A 19,829-nucleotide genomic window follows, 5' to 3' on the forward strand; every position below is an offset into this window, starting at 1 on the left:
GCTCAACTGTTATTTATAAACTAGTGGGTTTTACCAGATTCCTGGGTACATTTTATTATTAAAGCTAGAGGGTCTCTGTATGTCTCTGGGTGTGTATGTATGTGTATGGGTATATGCTCTCTATAAATAACATTTTTGTACCTCCAGATAACATTGTCAAAATTAACTTATAAAAGATCTCTATTTAATTGGCCTAAAGAAAAATAAGCTTTGGTATCAAGAATTAACACACTGGTTATGTTGACCTCCTCCCTCTGAGCGAGGGCTCTAAACATGTCCTATTTGGTCTGGACGCCACATCGGGTCTACCCCAAGCTTTCCCCTACTGCTGCGCAAGCCCGGCTATTGTCGTGAAGGGAATAAAGCAGCTGAGCCCCTTATGCCAATGCCCTTGTTGAACAGAACAATGGCTGAGGGCCACATTTTAAAGGTCATGATACACAAGACTAGGCAAAAGAACACCACACTAAATGCAGGATGCACCTTCCAGTATCTTCTGCAAGCAGAAAGGGTAACTGAAAAAAATATAAAGCAGCAGACTGAATTGCTAACGAGTAAAATCTCCTTGGCCAGGTAGACTGAAGCACCGGCCCAGGCTTTAAGACGTGTGAATAGGGGCGCCTGGGTGGCTCGGTCGGTTGAGCGTCCGACTTCAGCTCAGGCCACGATCTTGCGGTCTGTGAGTTGGAGCCCCGCGTCGGGCTCTGGGCTGACAGTTCAGAGCCTGGAGCCTGTTTCAGATTCTGTGTCTCCCTCTCTCTGACCCTCCCCCGTTCATGCTCTGTCTCTCTCTGTCTCAAAAATAAACAAACGTTAAAAAAAAAAAATAAAAAAAAAAAAGACGTGTGAATAGTCAGAGTCTACTGCCCCATGGGCCAGACTGGGGACCCCAGCCCAAACACCCAGTAGCACAAAGATGTAAAATCACAGGACACATCCAAGCCCCATCATGCCTGGGAAGCCATTATCTCCTAAAACTTGCAATGAGTCATCCCACTGGAACAGAAGAGTTCCCGCCCCTGGCCAACAGGTGTGGTACGCACAACCAAGTCAGGTTTCTAAAGCTGTCGACCTCTCTCTCCCCAAGGCAAGGTGGGCACATCCTGTTTTCGCATGGCTGCCACCTTTGTTCCCTCCACCGGCCTGGAGGGCAGCACAGCACACACAGAAGCCACCAGATCCGTTTGGCAAGCCTCACATGAGAGCCAACAAAGCCCATCTTTACTGAATCCGAAAGTATCTCTAATGAGAAAAGCTGTCTTACAAAATAAGATGGCCTTGGCCATGATTACTGTCTAACAAGGAGGCCCCCGTACTATTATACAAGCAAAATGTTATGTGTTCATACCTGGTGAGTCTGTTAACGTATCATATTTATTAAGTCACATGAACCCACAAGTGAAGGTGTTAATGATCCCAGCCCCAACCTAGGGCACTCGATAAATCAGTGGTTTGGATCACGGGGCTCCGAATGGAAACAAACAGTGTTGCTTATTTTGGGAATCATGATCTTCATCTGTGTCTTCTCCTGAATGTGCCTGTATTGTTGCTGTGGTACCTGCCCCAGTGCAGCCAGATAACCACCAAACGAGCCATCTCCATGCTGCTGAGACCCCATGCTGACCACTCAGGGCACACTGTGGAAGAGGGGGCAATTAAGATTGTAAAAACCCGTCACAGGAGATAAAATGGTGAAGGAAGTCATCGAGAAGACATGACTGCTGGTGACCTCTAAGCTGGATGGAGGTAATCAGAGGTTCCTTCCCCTCCCTTGTCCTGGGGATGGATGTTCTGCCCGCTTCCTCCACTCGGAGCCATTTCAAGGACGCGGCCTTGAGACAGCAACGTGTTGACACCATCTGGACTATGTACGTTACCAAACCTCATTAAGGCCTCTACATAAACTTTTAAAACTCTGGAAAGCAGGTGTGGAGACCTACCCATAGCTGCCCAAGACAAACATCATCTCTTAGTTCCCTAGCTTACTGAACTGTAGCAGCAGAAGCAGGCGGTTTTTATAGGCAAGGAAACTGACAGATGAGGTCTGTGGGGGACGGCTGTGGGTGCAAACTGGTGCAGCCACTGTAGAAAACAGTAGGGAGGTTCCTCAAAAAATTGAAAACAGAAGTCCACTACTGGGTATTTACCTAAAGAGAACTGAAAACACGAATTCAAAAAGATATAGCATCCGTGTGTTTCTTGCAGCGTTATTTATAATAGCCAAGATACGGAAACAACCCAAGTGTCCATCCATAAATCAGTGGAATGAAACAGAAAACCCAGAAATGAATCCACAACGCTATGGTCAGTTAATCTTTGACACAGCAGGAAAGAATATCCAATGGAAAAAAGACACTCTCTTTAACAAATGGTGTTGGGAAAACTGGACAGCTACATGCAAAAGAATGGAACTACATCAACATAAAAATAAATTCAAAATAGATGAAAGACATAAGTGTGAGACATGAAACCATAGAAATCCTAGAGGAAAACATAGTTGGTAACCTCTTTGACCTCAGCTGTAGCAACTTATTTCTAGACAAGTCTCCTAAGGCAAGGGAAATAAAAGCAAAAATAATCCACTGGGACTTCATCAAGATAAAAAGCTTCTCCACAGAGAAGGAAACAATCAACGAAACTAAAAGGTGACCTACAGAATGGGAGAAGATATTTGCAAATAAAGGGTTAGTATCCAAAATATATAAAAAACTGATCTAACTCAATACCCAAAAAACAAATAATCCAATTAAAAATAGGCGAAGACATAAACAGACATTTTTTCCAAGGACGACATCCAGATGGCCAACACACACATGGAAAGATGCTCAACATCACTCATCATCAGGAAAATGCAGATCAAAACCATGAGGAGATACCACCTCACACCTGTCAGAATGGCTAAAATTAATAACTCAGGAAACAACAGATGTTGGTGAGGATGCGGAGAAAGGGGAACACTTTTGCTCTCTTGGTAGGAATGCAAACTGGTGCAGCCACTCTGGAAAAGTGCGGAGGTTCCTTGAAAAGTTAAAAATAGAACTACCCTATGACCCAACAATTGCACTACTAGGTATTTACCCAAAGGATACAAAAATATTAATTCAAAGGGATACACACACCCCTATGTTTATAGCAGCGCTATCTACAATAACCAAATTATGGAAATAGCCCAAGTGTCCAGTGACTGATGAATGGATAAAGAGGATGTGGTGTATATATATACAATGGGATATTATTCAGCCATAAAAAGAATGAAATCTTGCCATTTGCCATCATGCGGACAGAGCTAGGGAGTATGATGCTAAGCAAAATAAGTCAGAGAAAGACAAATACCATATGATTTCACTCATATGTGGAATTTAAGAAACAAAACAAATGAGCAAAAGGAAAAAAGAAAGAGAGAGGCAAACCAGCAAACAGACTCTTAACTCTAGAGAACACACTTACAGTCACCAGAGGGGAGGTGGTGGGGGACGGGGGAGATAGGACATGGGGATTAAGGAGGGCACTTGTTGTGATGAGCACCGGGTGATGCAGGGAAGTGTTGGATCACTGTACTGTGCACCCGAAACTAATAGAACACTGTATGTTCACTATCTGAAATTTAAGTAAAAACTTACAAAAAACAGATGAATGGATAAAGAAGTGGGGTGTGTATGTGTGTGTGTGTGTGTGTGTGTGTGTAATGGGATGTTACTGAGCCATGAAAAAGAATGAAATCTTGCCATTTGGAATGACACGGAGGGACCTAGAAGGCATCATCCTAAGTGAAATCAGTCGGAAAGACAAATACCATATGATTTCGAGCATACATGGAATTTAAGAAACAAAACAAATGAACAAAGACAAACAGACAAACAAAAAACAAAAACACCCCAGACCCTTAAAAACAGAGAACAAACTGGTGGTTGCCAGAGGGGAGCTGGGTGGGGGATGGGTGGAACAGGTGAAGGGAACTAAGAGAACACCCGTCATGCTGAGCACAGGGTGAGGTGCGGAAAGGTTGAATCACTGTACTGCACCCGAAACTAACAATGCTGTCTGTTAACTCTGCTTCAATTTACAAAAAAGAAAACCCTGCCAGCTCCCAATCTGGATTAGTCTGCCTCTTTCTTTGGTCTCTCCTCACCCTCCAGGTGTGGGTGCCAGTTTCAGATTCACCCAAGAAACTCCCAAGGTTCTGAATCGATAGGAATGCATCTAATGATTACTGCTGAAAATATTTACTGTAGGTTTTTAATAGAAAAAGCGAAGAGTTAAGAAAGTTATCTTTCTGGGGCGCCTGGGTGGCTCAGTCGGTTGAGCATCCGACTTCGGCTCGGGTTATGATCTCGCGGTTTGTGGGTTTGAGCCCCGCATCAGGCTCCGTGCTGACAGCTTGCTCAGAGCCTGGAGCCTGCTCCGGATTCTGTCTCCCTTTCTCTCTGCCCCTGCCCCGTTCACACTCTGTCTCTGTCTCTCTCAAAAATACATAAACATTAAAAAAAAAAAAAAAGTAAGTTATCTTTTTTTGGATTGCCAAGTATCTTTTATTATTTTTTAAATGTTTATTTATTTTTTTGGGGGGGTGGAGAGTCAGAGAGAGGGAAGCAGGCTCCAGAGAGAGGGAATCTGAAAACAGGCTCCAGGCCCTGAGCTGTCAGCACAGAGCCCAATGCGGGGCTTGAACCCACAAACTGTGAGATCATGACCTGAGCTGAAGTCCATTAACTGAGCCACCCAGGCACCCCACCAAGTGTCTTTTAACATATAAGTTGTACAATATTATTTAAATGCATTTCCCATTTATTGAAATAATGACATAGTTTCTTTCTTTTGATAGGCTTATTTGGCAAGTTATTCTGATAGATAACTGTCACGTTAAATCAGTCTTACATGCTGAAGGCAAAGCTACTTTGTCGTGGTGTATCTTTAGTCCCCCTAGTTTTCTAGTATTTTTTTTATAATCTCAGCATCCACATTTATGAACAGACTTGGTCTATCATTGTCCATTCCGTATCACCCTGTCTGGTTTGGGCATCAACTGCATACGAACTTCATAAAACAAGTTGTGTAGCTTTCCTGCTTTTTCTATTCTTTTGAACAGATTCTATAAAGATAATTTGTTCTGCAAAAGCTTGGTGAAATTTACCAACAAAATTTAATGAGCTTGGCTCAGTATTTTTGGGAGGGTGGGAGAAGGCTTTTAAAAATTCAACCTTCAGGGCACCTGAATGGCTCAGTCAGTTAAGCGTCCGACTTCGGCTCAGGTCATGATCTCACCGTTCGTGAGTTCAAGCCCTGCATCGGGCTCTGTGCTGACAGCTTGGAGGCTGGAGCCTGCTTCAGATTCTGTGTCTCCCTCCCTCCCTCTCTCTCTCTCTCAAAAATAAATGTTAAAAAAATTCAACTTTCTATCAGATTTTTCCTTTTTTAAAGATCACTTGGGAAAATTTATATTTCACTTCAAAATTATCCATCTCAAATAGGTTTTCCAATTTACTGAATCTCATTAATGTAGCAAATCAGCCAGACACAAACACATAAGTGTGGAGAAAAACTATCCTAACAAGAGCTAACCACAGCTGAGCTATAAAAAGGGGGTGGGGCGCTCCCTACGGGCTGCGGCAGAACCGGGCTTTTGTGAGTGATCCAGGAGGGTGGACTTTGTGCAAGAGAGGGAAGGCAGCAGGATTAGACTCTTGAATGGACCTGGGGCCCTGAGGCCCTGAAAGAGCTTCCCGGTGAAAACGGGACTAGGAAAGGTCAGCCGCTGAGGGAAGCTACAAGGAAACGTCTTCCTGCCTAGGTTTCTGGCTGACTGAAGTGTCCCAAGAGAAAACAGGACCTCAGGTATGGACCCCACATGTACGCAACCCTGAGATTTCCCTGTAATGAAGCTCAAAAATAAGGGAAAATAAGAGACGGTAATCCCACCACTGGGCATTTACCCGAAGGAAATGCAAACACGAATTCAGAAACGTGCCCGCACGGCTACGCGTATTGTAGCGTCACTGGATGGACCTAGAGAGAATGACGCCAAGGGAAGTGAGTCCAAGTCAGCGTTCAACCCATTTATCGTGTTCTTTCTTTCACCCGCTTCCTGCTGTGTTTCCAGCGCTCCCACTTCCCCGGCCCTGTGCTCCTGATGCGTCTGGAATTGTGTATCTGGAGAGGGAGTGGACGCTCTTCAAGGCAGGAAACCTGATCCTCGCTGACACTGCTCTCTTTCAAATGCGGGCTCTTTCTCTTAATCGCTTAGACTTTAAGATGTTCTGGGGGGAGGAGGGGTGGCAGTGGGAAGAAACATGCATTTACCTGCTCCTTAACCTCGTGGGGCCTCACTGCCAACACGGTATTTTGTTGCTGCCTCCGGCTGGCCGGGCTGGGCTGTGCCGATGGGCAAAGGCAGGAGTGACGGTCCATTCAGAGCCACGAGAAAGGGAGAGGCCAACCTAAATGTTCGCCCATTCGTGGTATCCGGCTCCCTTCCTCTCGGACCTACCGTGCTCCCCACGTGGGACCTTACCCTCTTGTCACCCCAGGGGCTTCTTACCATTTCTGTTAGTTTGGGGGATCCAGAATTGGGTTTCAGAGACAGCGCTGGGAGCCTGGCCTAATTAGCCATCTCCTCGGGAAGCAGTGGAACCGGTGTTGGGAGGCAGGCTTCTGACACCAGGGGCCGTGCTGTTAGCAATAATGCTACACTATTTCCAGAATCTTTTGCTCTCACCCAACACGTTTTACTACTCTCCAGGTTTACACCTGTGCATGATAACAGCTTTTGCCGAGGATTCTGGACACACTTCCCTCTGTTATTTCCATCTCTAAGAATCCTTAAAACCACAAACAAGCAAAGCATTCTTCCCTCAAGAAGACCCTCTTGGAATTCCTTATCCTCGTTTTCCATGTGACCCACCAACATATGTACGACATTAGTTTACGTCACTGATATGCCCCTTTGTTAGTGATTTTTAGTTTCTCCCGTGTGTGTCTGGTTCAAATAGACTGAAAATTCCTGGTCTTCCTTTCTCTGTTTTCTCTTGTAAAATTTAATAGAAGGTGATAAATAGTTGGCATTGATTAAGTGACACACAAGACCATTGATATGACTTAGAAGGGGAAAAAGCTCACATTTTCCAAAGCCTCCATTTTCACTCATGAACTCAAAGAAGGCATCAAGAATCCTGCAGAGAGTTGTGACCACTGCTAGGTCCTGTACAGGAAACGGCTGACATTTCTGATGCTTCTTTATAAACTGTAGTCCGTCTGTGACGCTGTTTTTAATCAAGAATTCAAGACAACTCACTCCTGTTTGACTCATAATTTTAGAAGTTTTCAACAGCCATGACTTGACATAGGGCTCCCATCCCAGATCAACAAGATCCTAACAATATAAAGCACAAGGTAATTTTACGTAAATAAAGAAAAATGAGGCGTCCATCCTCCTCCTTACTATCTTTACTTCACTTCCGCCCCCAGCAAAACACAGCATCATCAGTCGTCAAAGGGCAGCTGATCAAGACCTTGAAGAAGGACCTGTCCCTGAGACGACTTATGGTGTTAACCCTGGTCTTACAAGACAACACATGGTGGGGGACTGTGTGTAGGGAGGGGTTGGGGGGCAGGTTACGTGTACCCGGCAAGGGGAGCGGCTTAGCCAGAAAAGCAGCGCTGTTCTTAGCTTCGTTACAGCGAGTTCAGCGGATCAGAACACAGGGCCAACCATGGCTAATGATTAATTTCATGGAGAGAAGACACTTAATCTTTGTGTGCCTTCCATCCCCCACCACTGTCTTGGCAAAATATACTTCACGGGCCCTCAGGGTCACAGGCAGGTGAGGAAAGGCGTCTCTCCTCCGTGGGAAAGGACAAGTCACCAGCAGCCTGTGCTGTGCATCGAAAGCACCGCTCACAGTTGTGGGACACCTGCCACCCCAATTACCGGGTCGTCCTCATTTAAACAGGAGAGACTACGCTCCTTTCACTCTTGGGTTAGGAGACTTGAGGGGACACAAAACCCTGCCAGATCCAGAGGTAATCATAAAACAATCATCAGGAACGCCGTAGGTAATGACTAGTTATTACCCTTATTACCCTAAACAACACGTTTTCCTTGAGACGTCTGTTTTTGGGAACTTACCATGTAGACCATTGCACACCGGCTGACGGTTGCAGGACTGGCCTGAGAGAGACTGTCCGTCTCAAAAACCACTCGTATGTTACTAGTTAAGGCTATTCGCTCACTGTTTGCCAGACACAGCGTTCTAGTATCATCCAGCATGCAGTTTAGATTTTCTACCCAAAACGTATCCACTGGACCGTCCAAAATAATCCACTGCCAATCGTGGTCTGGAGAGAGAAATATTTTTAATGTAACAGAGTACCTCAGTCTTCTTGTGTTACAATTTTACAAATTCCCTATTTTGTTTGGAAAATATTTTCTAACAAGGTGAAAGATGACACCCTAGAGAACAGCAGAGCGAATGTGTTCATGTGTAGTCTCTAACATGTTAGGTAGAAATAACTACTCGGACCACAGGCTTAACCACTCTTCCAACCCGGCCCACAGTCTCTGCTGCTTGTGTAGTCGGCCCTTACATTTGGAGAAGAGCAAGACCCTGCATCTGTCTTTCCCATAATCATGTGCTTGGTGAGCTCCCCTTCCACCCAGGATACTTTCTGGACGTGCTGCCTCTGGGGGACAGAAAAGGGAAGCAGACAAATAGAGTTGTTTGCGCTGTGGCCCTACTGGCTCCTCTTTCCATGTTCTACACGCACCAACCTGCCCCTCAGTTCTAGGAAATCTGTCGGTCAAGACAGGGGAGGAGCGTGTGGGTCACCGTGCAGACGGAAAATAGTCAGCCGCCTGAAGGACATAAAAGGATCCCAGGGCCAGGACCAAGAGGCCGGGATGCTAAGTCAGCGGCGGCCATACTTGCCTCCGGGCCTGTCTTAGAACCCCCGGAAGGCACCTGCTCTGCCCGCAGACCACACTCCCCAACGTGAATGCGGGAGAGGGACACACAGACATTCAGGAATTCTAAATAGGACAAGCAAGAGCAGAAGTCTCTTTCCGGGCCTGGAACATAAGCGTCCGGCTGGTGCCTGTGGTGCTCGAGGCTCAGCCCGGAGCAGTGAGCTGATGGGGCTCCGGCCGGGACCCTTACCTCCCCCGGAGCAGGTGCCTTACCACAGCTCTCTGTGCCCCGCCTCCTCGCACCCCGCACCGCACACCCACGCCACGAAGCAGCACACGATGGATGCGTAGCTCTGTTTAGACGCGTGTGTATGGGCTGTGTTATTTGGGCTTCTCTCTGCTTGAACATCTGCTTGCTTCTTGTGAGATATTAATGTCCGTTTATAAGCTGAAAGGGCCGTGCACAACCTACCGCTTCAGCGCCATAATTACGTATGTAGGTAGGATGCTATAACATGCGGTAAATACGCACGTACATAAATTTTAAGTGAGGGAAAAGTAAATAGTATTGGAACAAAAATCAACGTTTTTAAAGATATAGATTCAGCTCATTTGTTCAGTTTCTTCCCCGTTAATGAATCATCTTTACTGAATTTAATAGTAACACTTACTCTGACTTTCTGGGATTTTAACATCTTTCTCCATCTCCTTCTTAGAAATATTATCGCCAATATCTGCTATATCAGAGGAATCAAGTTTGAAAACCTAAAACAGGTAATCAATAATGTTTACTTCATCACACTTTCCAACTCAATCATGTCAGTATGCTCAGTACTAAAATAGAAAAGGCACACATTCTGTGGCTGAAAGACCTCCCTGTAACCAGCACAGGGTGGCTTAGCTGAGTTGTGAGTACAGGCCATTTTCTTCTAGAAAATTCTTTCAGTTTTTTTTTTTCCACTTAGTACATGTTTGTTGTACAGCATTAAAATAATGCCATAAAGAAAGCAAATGTTCTCTGAATTCCCACCATCTATAAAGAAACTGTTGATATTTCAGTATATATTTTTCCTAGACCCTCCTTCACAGTAGTTTTAAAATTTTGGGGTAACACACTAAAATGTTAAATGTTTCTAAAATGTAATAACATTTTAGAAATATAAAGTACTATGGTTTTCTTCCCAGATTTCTTAAAACTCTTGGAACATTTGTGCTTCCAAATGAACTTTACAATCATTTAATTCAATTTTTTTAATTGGGATTTTGCTTGGAAAGACACTGTATACATATATTAATTTGGTATAGGCTGGCATTTTTAGGATGGAAGTCCTTTTATACAGGAATAGAGTATATCTTCCATTTATTCAATTTTTGCCAACTGCACAGGCATCCCTGCCCCCCTCCCCTGCCCCCGTCCCTGCCATCCTGCTATGACAAGTTCCTTTCTTGTACATTTTTCCAATATAGTTTTCATAGTGGCATCACTGTTAGAATTTTTCCTATTTCCATTTCTAACTGGTATAACTAGTGAATTGTATCATGTTCCTTCTCTGTCAATTACTGAGGAAGATGTAATAAAATCTCACACTAGCTTTGCATTTGTCAATTTCCCTATGAAACTGACGTACATGTTTACATTATGTCACAGGCACATAATAGCCCAGAACTGCCATCTTTTTCTGCACCAAGAGCACACTGTTTTCCCCTAATTTTATAATAATTCTTGACATCTGGCAGATCTCATCCCCCAAATTCTTCCCTTTTTTTAAATTTGGGAATGTCATGGCCCTTGGTTCGTCTATATACATTACAGAATCAGTTTGCCAAGGTCTTAAAATCAACTTTAATTTTCTATTTCAAAACTCAGGGCAAAGCTCTAGTTTTCAAGTGTGGCGTTAGCGTAAGGACAGATATGAAGATGAATGGAACAGAACTATCAGTCCAGAAATAAATCCCTACATTTATGATCAGCTGATTTTGACATGGGTGACAAGACAATACAAGCAATGGGGGAAAGCATAGTCTTTTTTTTTTTTTTTTTTAATTTTTTTTTTCAACGTTTATTTATTTTTGGGACAGAGAGAGACAGAGCATGAACGGGGGAGGGGCAGAGAGAGAGGGAGACACAGAATCCGAAACAATCCGAAACAGGCTCCAGGCTCTGAGCCATCAGCCCAGAGCCTGACGCGGGACTTGAACTCACGCACCGTGAGATCGTGACCTGGCTGAAGTCGGACGCTTAACCGACTGCGCCACCCAGGCGCCCCTTTTTTTTTTTTTTTTTAAGAATAGTCTTTTCAACAAATAATTCCGGAACAACTGAACTGGGATCCCTGCCTTGTACTGTCCACAAAAAATCAACTCAAAATAGACTAAAGACCTAAATGTAAAACTTAAAACTATAAAACTCTTAGAATAAAACTTAAAAGAAAGTCTTTGTGACCTTGAATTATACAAAGCTTTTTAAAACTATGATATCAAAAAAAAAAAACAAGTGACAAGGTAAAAAGTAGATTGAACTTCATCAGGGTTGAAAACTTTGGTGTTTCACAAGATACCTTCAAGAAAGTAAAGACAACCCACAAAATGAAAGAAAGTGTTTGCAAATCATAGTCCCTGATAAGGGACTTGTATCGAGAATATACAGGTGTGTGTGTGTGTGTGTGTGTGTGTGTCCATGATATAAATACTTTTATGGATTAGAAGACTCAATATTGTTCTTTTTTTATTTTAATTCCAGTGTCGTTAACATACAGTGTTACATTAGTTTCAGTCTATAACATAGTGATTCAACAATCTATACATTACTCATATGTAGTATTTAAGAAACAAAACAAATGAGCAAAGGGGGAAAAAAGAGAGGGAGGGAGAGACAAACCAAGAAACAGACTCTTGACTAAAGAAAACACACTGCTGGTCACCAGAGGGGAGGTGGGTAGGACAGTGGGTGAAACAGGTGACGGGGATTAAGGAGTGCACCTGTGAGCATGAGCATCAGGTGACGTATGGAAGTGCTGAATCACAATATTGTAACCTGAAGCTAATATTATACTATGTTAACTACAATTTAAGTAAAAACTTAAAAAAAAAAAAAACTCTGCTTATCTGTTTGGTTCTAAATGTCATTCTTCTGTTAATATAGTTTGGCTAATGAAATTTACTAGTAAGCTCTATAACTAATGAGAACACAAGTCTTCAAAAGTTTTTTGCTATTTATGTTTATTCTACGATGAACTTTGTATCAAAAGCTTTATTCGCTTTTCCACTGAAGTGTTTTCGCAGCTCATTGATTTGTAAGGTGTCCTGGTGGTGCTAGATTCACTACAGCAACCCCCACTAACACCTAATCCCCTGTGTTCCTTTAAAAGCAAGTATCTTTCATTTTATTGTTTACCAACCATTTTAAAACGCAATGACATATTTTCTGTTGTTTTTCATAGCTTATAATTTTTCTTTTTAAAAACTGATTATAATAACTTTTAAATTTACTTTTATACTGGTAAGTATCTAATAATGCTTAAATACCAATTTTTAATCAATGAAGTAATCCACAGAGTCAGATAATAATAATCCTTCCATATTAACTTACATTAGATGCATCCGAGATTCTTGATTTCAGTCCAAGATCGCTGTCTTTTTTTGAGTACCTTGCAGTATTAGAATATACATAATTTCGAACTGTGCTTGATAATAATCCATCAGTCCATTCCATAGTGTTAGGGTCCAGTTGTCCATATAGTTCACTAAGAGTGATACACTTTGGATTTAAAACACAAACATCTACCTTTCCTTTTCTTCCTGGAACCTGAACAAAATCCAGTGTGGTTTCTTAAAAGCACCAGCCAGAGTATAATTATTTACATTTTTGCGCTATTAACACCAAAGGGTTTTAGGAGAGGTTTTTCACTCCAAAGAAAGATACCCGATAAAGACAGTAACTTAAATTTTAAAAAGGACAGCAATTTAAAAAGGACAGTAACAATTGACTTTTTAAAATTAGCCATAATATTCAAATCACTACTTTAAAAATTCTAAATACTATAATGATATCTCTGGAAGAAATGGGGGGAAAAATCCCACTGGTCCTCATCCAGGAACACAACATATGAACTGGGATGTGGTGTGTCTGGAGTCAGGGCTAGACATATGGATGCGGGAGAGCAGAAGACAGTTTTTAGCTTCAGGTCAGAGCTGGCACCCAAGAAGACCTTGTCTGCTACCTTCTAGCCTGCCTGGGGGCTGCCTGCAGGACTGGTGTCCGTTCCACCAAACTCAGCTCTCAGGTGGGAAAAGAGTCAGGCACTTCTTGTGAAGGCTTCAGGGAGACTACAGACCCACAAAAGCCTAAAACCAGACCTTATGGATGAATTCAAGCAACAGACCTTATATAGCCTGAGGGAGACACTAGGGTAGGAGGAATTTTTAGGAAACTAAGACACTCAAGTTAAGCTGTGTAGCCAGTGGAATGGTGAAAGTCAAACTGTGAAAGCCCAGTCAAGACGCATTGCCCAGAAAAAACGTGAGAAGACGTTAAACTTTCATCTCAGAGAGGAGACCCCGCTAACCAGTGAGGAACGACCCCGCGACAGAGCAGCTTTGTAAAGACTGGGAAAGGTGGCTGTTTTTATAAATGCCCCATTTTCAACAAATATCACAAGGCATGTAAAGAAACATAAAAACTTGGCCCATTAAAAAGACAATAAATTGACAGAAACCATCCTGGATGAAGGTTAGTCTGAAAAGAAGCCATAAAATAACTCTCAGTTGAGCTTTCTCCCTAAAATCAAGAACAAGACAAGGATGGCCAGCCACTCTCACCACTTTTATTCAGCCCAGTACTGGAAGTCCCAGCCACAGCAATCAGACAAGAAAAAGAAGTAAGAGGCATCCATACTGGTAGAAAGGAAGGCACTATTGTAAAAGACATGACGTTATACATAAAAAATCCTAGATTCCACCAAAACTTATCAGAAATAATACATGAATTCAGTCAAGTTGCAGGATACAAAATTAATACCAAGAAATAGTGTTTCTATACACTAATAATGAAGTAGCGAAAGAGGAATAAAAAAAAAAAACTACCATTTGTAACTGCACCAAAAAGATAAAATGCCTAGGGATTAAACTTAACCGAGGAGGTAAAAGACCCATACTCTGAAAACTATAAAACAATGATGAAAGAAATTGAAGATGACACATAAATGGAAAGATATTCCATAGTCACGAATTGGAAGAACAAATATTGTTAAAATGTTGATACTACCCAAAGCAATCTAAAGATTCGATGTGATCCTTATCAAAATACCAATACAATTTTTTCACAAACCTAGGACAAACAATCTTAAAATTTATATGGAACCACAATGACCCTGAATAGGCAAAGTAATCTTGAGAAAGAACAACAAAGCTAGAGGTATCACAATTCCACACGACAAGCTGTATTCTAAAGCTGCAGTAATCGAAACAGTATGGTACTGGCACAAAAATAGACACATAAATAAAACAGAACAGGGAGCCCAGAAATTAATCCACATTATATGGTCAATTAATCTATGACAAAGGAGACAAGAATATATAATGGGGAAAAGACAGTCTCTTCATTCAATGTGCTGGAAAAATTGGAGAGCTACATGTAAAAGAATGAAACTGGACCACTTTCCATCACCATGAACAAAAATAAACTCCAAATGGATTAAAGACCTAAATGTGAGACCTGGAACCATAAAAAAACCAGAAGAGAACCACAGACAGGAATCTCTCGGACACTGGCCATATCAACATTTTTATAGATGTGTCTCCTAAGGCGAAGGAAACAAAAGCAAAAATAAACTATTGGGATTACATCCAAATGAAAAGCTTTGTGCACAGTGAAGGAAATCAACAACAAAACAAAAAGGCAACTTTATGTTTTAATTATAATATTTCCTCAGTGGGAGAAGATATTTGCAAATGATATACCCAATAAAAGGTTACTATTCAAAATATATAAAGAACGTATACATCTCAACACCAAAACAACCCACACAATCCGATTAAAAAATGTGCAGAAGACCTGAATGGACAATTTTCAAACAAAGACCTACAGACGGCCAACAGACACAGGAAAAGATGCCCACTATCACTCATCATCAAGAAAATACAAATTAAAACCACAGTGAGATACCATCTGTCAACTATTATCAAAAAGACACACACACACACACACACAAAACCCAAACCCCACAAATGAGTGTTGGCAAGAACGTGTAGAAAGGGAACCCTTTTGCACTCTTGGTGGGCATGTAAATTGGTGCAGCCACTACGGAAAACAGTATGGAGTTTCCTAAAAAAAAAAAAAAAAACAAACCTAAAAATAGAACTACCATACGATCTAGCAATTCCACTCCTTGGTATCTATTTGAAAGAAAACAAAAACACTAATTTGCTATGTGCACCTCCATGTTAATTTCAACATTGTTTACAATGACCAAGATACAGAAGCTAGCTAAACGTCCACTGATGGACGAGTGGATAAAGATGTGATGTGTACACACACATGCACGCACATGATGGAATCCTACTCAGTCATTAAAAAAGAAAGAAATCTCTCCATTTGTAACAGCATGGATAGATCGTGGGGTTATGCTCAGGAAATAAGTCAGAGAGGGAAAGACAAACACCACATGATTTCACTTATATGTGGAACCTAAAAGACAAAACAAACCTGAGACTCACAGATGCAGAGACTATACTGGTGGTTGCCAGAGGGGAAGAGTATTGGTAGAGGGGCCAAAATAGGTGAAAGGAATTAAGAAGTAAAAATTCCAGCTATAAAATAAGTAAGTGATGGGGCTGCAATGCACAGCATGGGAGTATTGTCAGCAATCCTGCATTAATTGTGTGCGACAGATGGTAACTAGACTAGTGGTGATCATTTCACAGTGTACATAGAAGTCAAATCACTAGGTTGTACACCTGAAGCAATATGATATTGTATGTCAATAATACCTCAATTAAAAGGAAATGATTATTAAACAAAAAAGACACAAATAAATAATATCAGAAATAAAAGTATGGACATTACTAGCGCCTTAAGGAAATTAAAAGGATTATAAGAGAACACCAGGAGCAAATTACATAATCCACGGGCTACAGATTCCTAGAAATAACAAAAATTACCAAAAGTGACTCAAGAACAAGTAGAAAATCTCAACAGATTTGTAACAAACAGAGATTGAATTAGTAACCTAAATCTCTAAGGAAGTCCAAAATCAGATGGCAGATGAATTCTACGAAACACTTGAAAAATGATTAACACCAATGCTACTCAAACTCTTGCAAAAAATAGAAAAGGAGGGAATGCTTCTTCTTTTTTTTTTTTTTTTCAACGTTTATTTATTTTTGGGACAGAGAGAGACAGAGCATGAACGGGGGAGGGGCAGAGAGAGAGGGAGACACAGAATCGGAAACAGGCTCCAGGCTCTGAGCCATCAGCCCAGAGCCTGACGCGGGGCTCGAACTCACGGACCGTGAGATCGTGACCTGGCTGAAGTCGGACGCTTAACCGACTGCGCCACCCAGGCGCCCCAAGGAGGGAATGCTTCTTAACACATTCTATGAGGCCAGAATTACCCTGATATTAAACCCCCACAAAGACACCATAAGAAAACTACAGACAGACATCCCTTATGAATACATATGCAAAATTCTCCAGAAAGTGCTAGCAAACAGAACACAACAACACATTAAGGGATTATTCGCTCAGACCAAATGAGATTTATTTCAAGAATGGAGGGGGAGGTTCAACATAAGACAATCAATGTAATATATCATGTTAATATAACAAAAGAAACAAACCACATAATCATATGAAGAGAGGCAAAAAAGCATTTTATAAAATTCCAGACCCTTTCAGGAGAAAAACACTCAAACTAGAAATAGGAAGACACTTCCTTACTGTGATAAGGGGTATTTGTGAAGAACCCACAGCTGACATCACACTCAGTGGTGAAAGACTGAAAACTTTCTCCCTCAAGTCAGGCACAAGGCAAGACTTCCCATTTTCACCACAGCTATGAAACACTGTACTGTAAGTCCTAGCCTGGTAATTAGGTGAGAAAAAAAAGTAATAAGCATCCAAATTGGAAAGAAAGAAGTAAAGGTATCTCTATTGAAATATGACATGATTCCATATACAGAAAATCCCAATGAATCTACGAAACAACTACGAGAGCTAATAAATGAACCAGCATATTTATAGGGTACAGGATCAACATACAAAAGCCAGCTGCATTTATATATAGCACCAACGAACCCACTTCAACACAACAAAAAAATAATTAAGAAAGCAATTCCATTTATAGTAGCATCCAAAGAAAAAGATGCTTTGAAATAAATTTAATCAAGGAGGAGACTTACCTACTGAAAACTACAAAAAAGAAAAAAATTTTCTTACTTACTAACAATGGACCTAAAAATGGAAAGACATCTTATGTTTGTAAACTAGAAAACCTAATATTGTTAACATGGTAATATTCTCTAATGTAATCTACAGATACTCTGTAATCCCTATGAATGTTCCTATGGCCTGTTTTGCAGAAAAAAGAACGGGATAGGCAATTCATACGGAATCCAAGGGGGCCTCAAATATCCAAAATAATATTAAAAAACAAAAACAAGCCAAAAAAAAAATCAAAGAGGACTCATACTTCCCAACTTCAAAACTTACTAGAAAACTACAATAAGCAAATTATGTATATCCTGGGACAAGGACACACACAGGACAATGGAATAAAACTGGGAGTGCAGAAACAAACGCAAACATCTATGGCCAACTGATTTTTTATAAATTATTTTAAAGAGAAAGAGAGACCAGGAGCAGGGGAGGGGGGCAGAGAGAGATAATCTTAAGCAGGCTCCACACTCAGCACAGAGCCCAATGCAGGGCTCTATCCCACAACCCTGAAATCAGGACCTGAGCTGAGATCAAGAGTCAGATGCTCAGCTGAGCTATCCAGGCATCCCCATGGCCAACTGATTTCTGACAAGAATGCCAACACCATTCTATGCGGAAAAGAATAATAATTTCATTAGCGAGCGGAAACCGGATGTCCACATGCAGAAGAATGAAGTTGGACCCCTACTTCACTCCATATGCAAAAAATTAACTCAAAATAGATGGGTTCCTTCAGTTTAAGAACTAAAAGTACACAATTAGTACAAGAAAACACAGGGGTAAATCTTCACGGCTTTGAATTTGTAAACGGACTCTTGGATTGGATGCCAAAAGCACAAGCAATAAAAGAAAAAATAAATTGGACCCGATAAAAATCAACGGCCTTAGTGCATCAGAGGACATTATCGAGAAAGCAAAAGGCAGCTCGCAGAACAGGAAGAGATATTCGCAAATCGTGTATCTGGTGAGGGCTTCCTAAGCACAATATATAAAGAATTCTTCCCACTCAACAACAAAAAGACAATCCAATTAGAAAACGGACAGAAGATGTGAATAGATGTTTCTCCGAAGCAGATCCACAAATGGCCTGTAAGCACGTAAAAGGGTGTTCGACATCTACCAGTAATTAAGAAAATGCAGATAAAACTGCTACAAGATACCACTTCACATCCAGTAAAATGGAAAAAAACAAAGACAAGTGTAGGTGAGGATCTGGAGAAAGCGGGAAGCTTCGTTACAGTGCTGGTGGTAATTTAAAATGGTTCGGCTGCTGTGGAGAAGAGTCTGGCGCTTCCCCAGAAATGTAAACAGAACTGGCGTATGACCCAGCAAGTCCACTCCTCGGCACAGATGTCCACGTAAAATGAAAACATATACCCACATAAAAGCTTGTACACAAATGTTGTAGTGACATTATTCATAACAGCTAAAAGGCGGAAACAACTCAAATATGCATCAAAGGAGGAACAGATACATTGTGATGACTGGATCGACGAAGATTCCACAAAATGGACCATTATTCGGCCATGAAATGGAATTAAGCAGCGACACATGCTATACCGTGAACGAACCCGAAAAACATATGCTAACTGAAAGCAGCCAGAGACAAGAGGTCACATGCTGTGATTCCTTTTACACAAAACATTCTGAACAAACAAATCCATAGAGACAGGAAGCCGCCCAGCGGTTTCCAGAGAATAGAGAGAGAAGGTAATGGGGAGAGATTCCTTAATGGATACGGGGTATTCTCCTGCAGTGATGAAAGAGTTTTGAAAGCAGAGAGAGGTGGTGACTGCACAACACTGTGAGTGCACGAAATGTCACTGAACCGCACACCTTGAAGTGGCTAATTACATGATATGTGAGTTTCACCTTCAATCTCACCTCACAGTAGGTAGCGAAATTATACCTTACTGCAAACCAATCCCATCCCTAGAGAGACATTTTCAAGGGATACACCTATACAAGGACCCACAGTAAACACTTTACAGGGTTCCTACGATGAAGAGGGAAGAGAAGGTAAGGTTAGGAAATAAAGGAAACGAAACTGCACTAAAAGAAACTAAAGAGAAGGTCTTGAAGAGACTAATGAGCAAAAAGCCATGAACTAAGGAGGAAGATCAAAAACAATTCCATTACCTAAGGCCCTGCCACCAACCTAAATATTTTATTGTCATTACATTTTTAAAAACACCAAATTTAAAAATGTTACGCATGAGAGAATTATACATAAATGATAGTATAGTCATGTATACAGAATACAGTCACTGAAATCACACTGTAAGAAAATTTGAATGACATGGGGTTAATTCTCAGTATACAGTATTAGGTGAAAATGCCAACATTAATAAAATTTCGGTAACTTATGCACAGTACTATCTCAATTATTTCAAAATATATTTTGTGTAGGAAAAATAATCAAAGGGAATACAGCAATGTTTGTAGTCATTCTCTCTAGGTGGTTATTAATTCTTTATGTTTTTGCATTTTCCCCAA

At 41.3% G+C, this 19,829-nt stretch overlaps 1 protein-coding gene across 1 annotated transcript in view; it reads right to left on the bottom strand.

The window, feature by feature from the left end:
• DNAH14 (dynein axonemal heavy chain 14) overlaps positions 1–19,829 on the bottom strand; it is a 312,531-nt gene that overhangs the window by 147,353 nt on the left and 145,349 nt on the right. Inside the window, 4 exon segments of the mRNA XM_047076479.1 lie at positions 7,114–7,366; positions 8,123–8,331; positions 9,571–9,664; positions 12,489–12,704. Of these exon segments, the coding sequence (XP_046932435.1) occupies positions 7,114–7,366; positions 8,123–8,331; positions 9,571–9,664; positions 12,489–12,704 (772 nt within the window).

Source organism: Lynx rufus, unplaced genomic scaffold (genome assembly GCF_022079265.1).
Source record: "Lynx rufus isolate CCGP_SWC_20201006 ecotype Redwood Valley unplaced genomic scaffold, mLynRuf1.p SCAF_15, whole genome shotgun sequence".
In the NCBI taxonomy this organism is placed as follows: domain Eukaryota; kingdom Metazoa; phylum Chordata; class Mammalia; order Carnivora; family Felidae; genus Lynx; species Lynx rufus.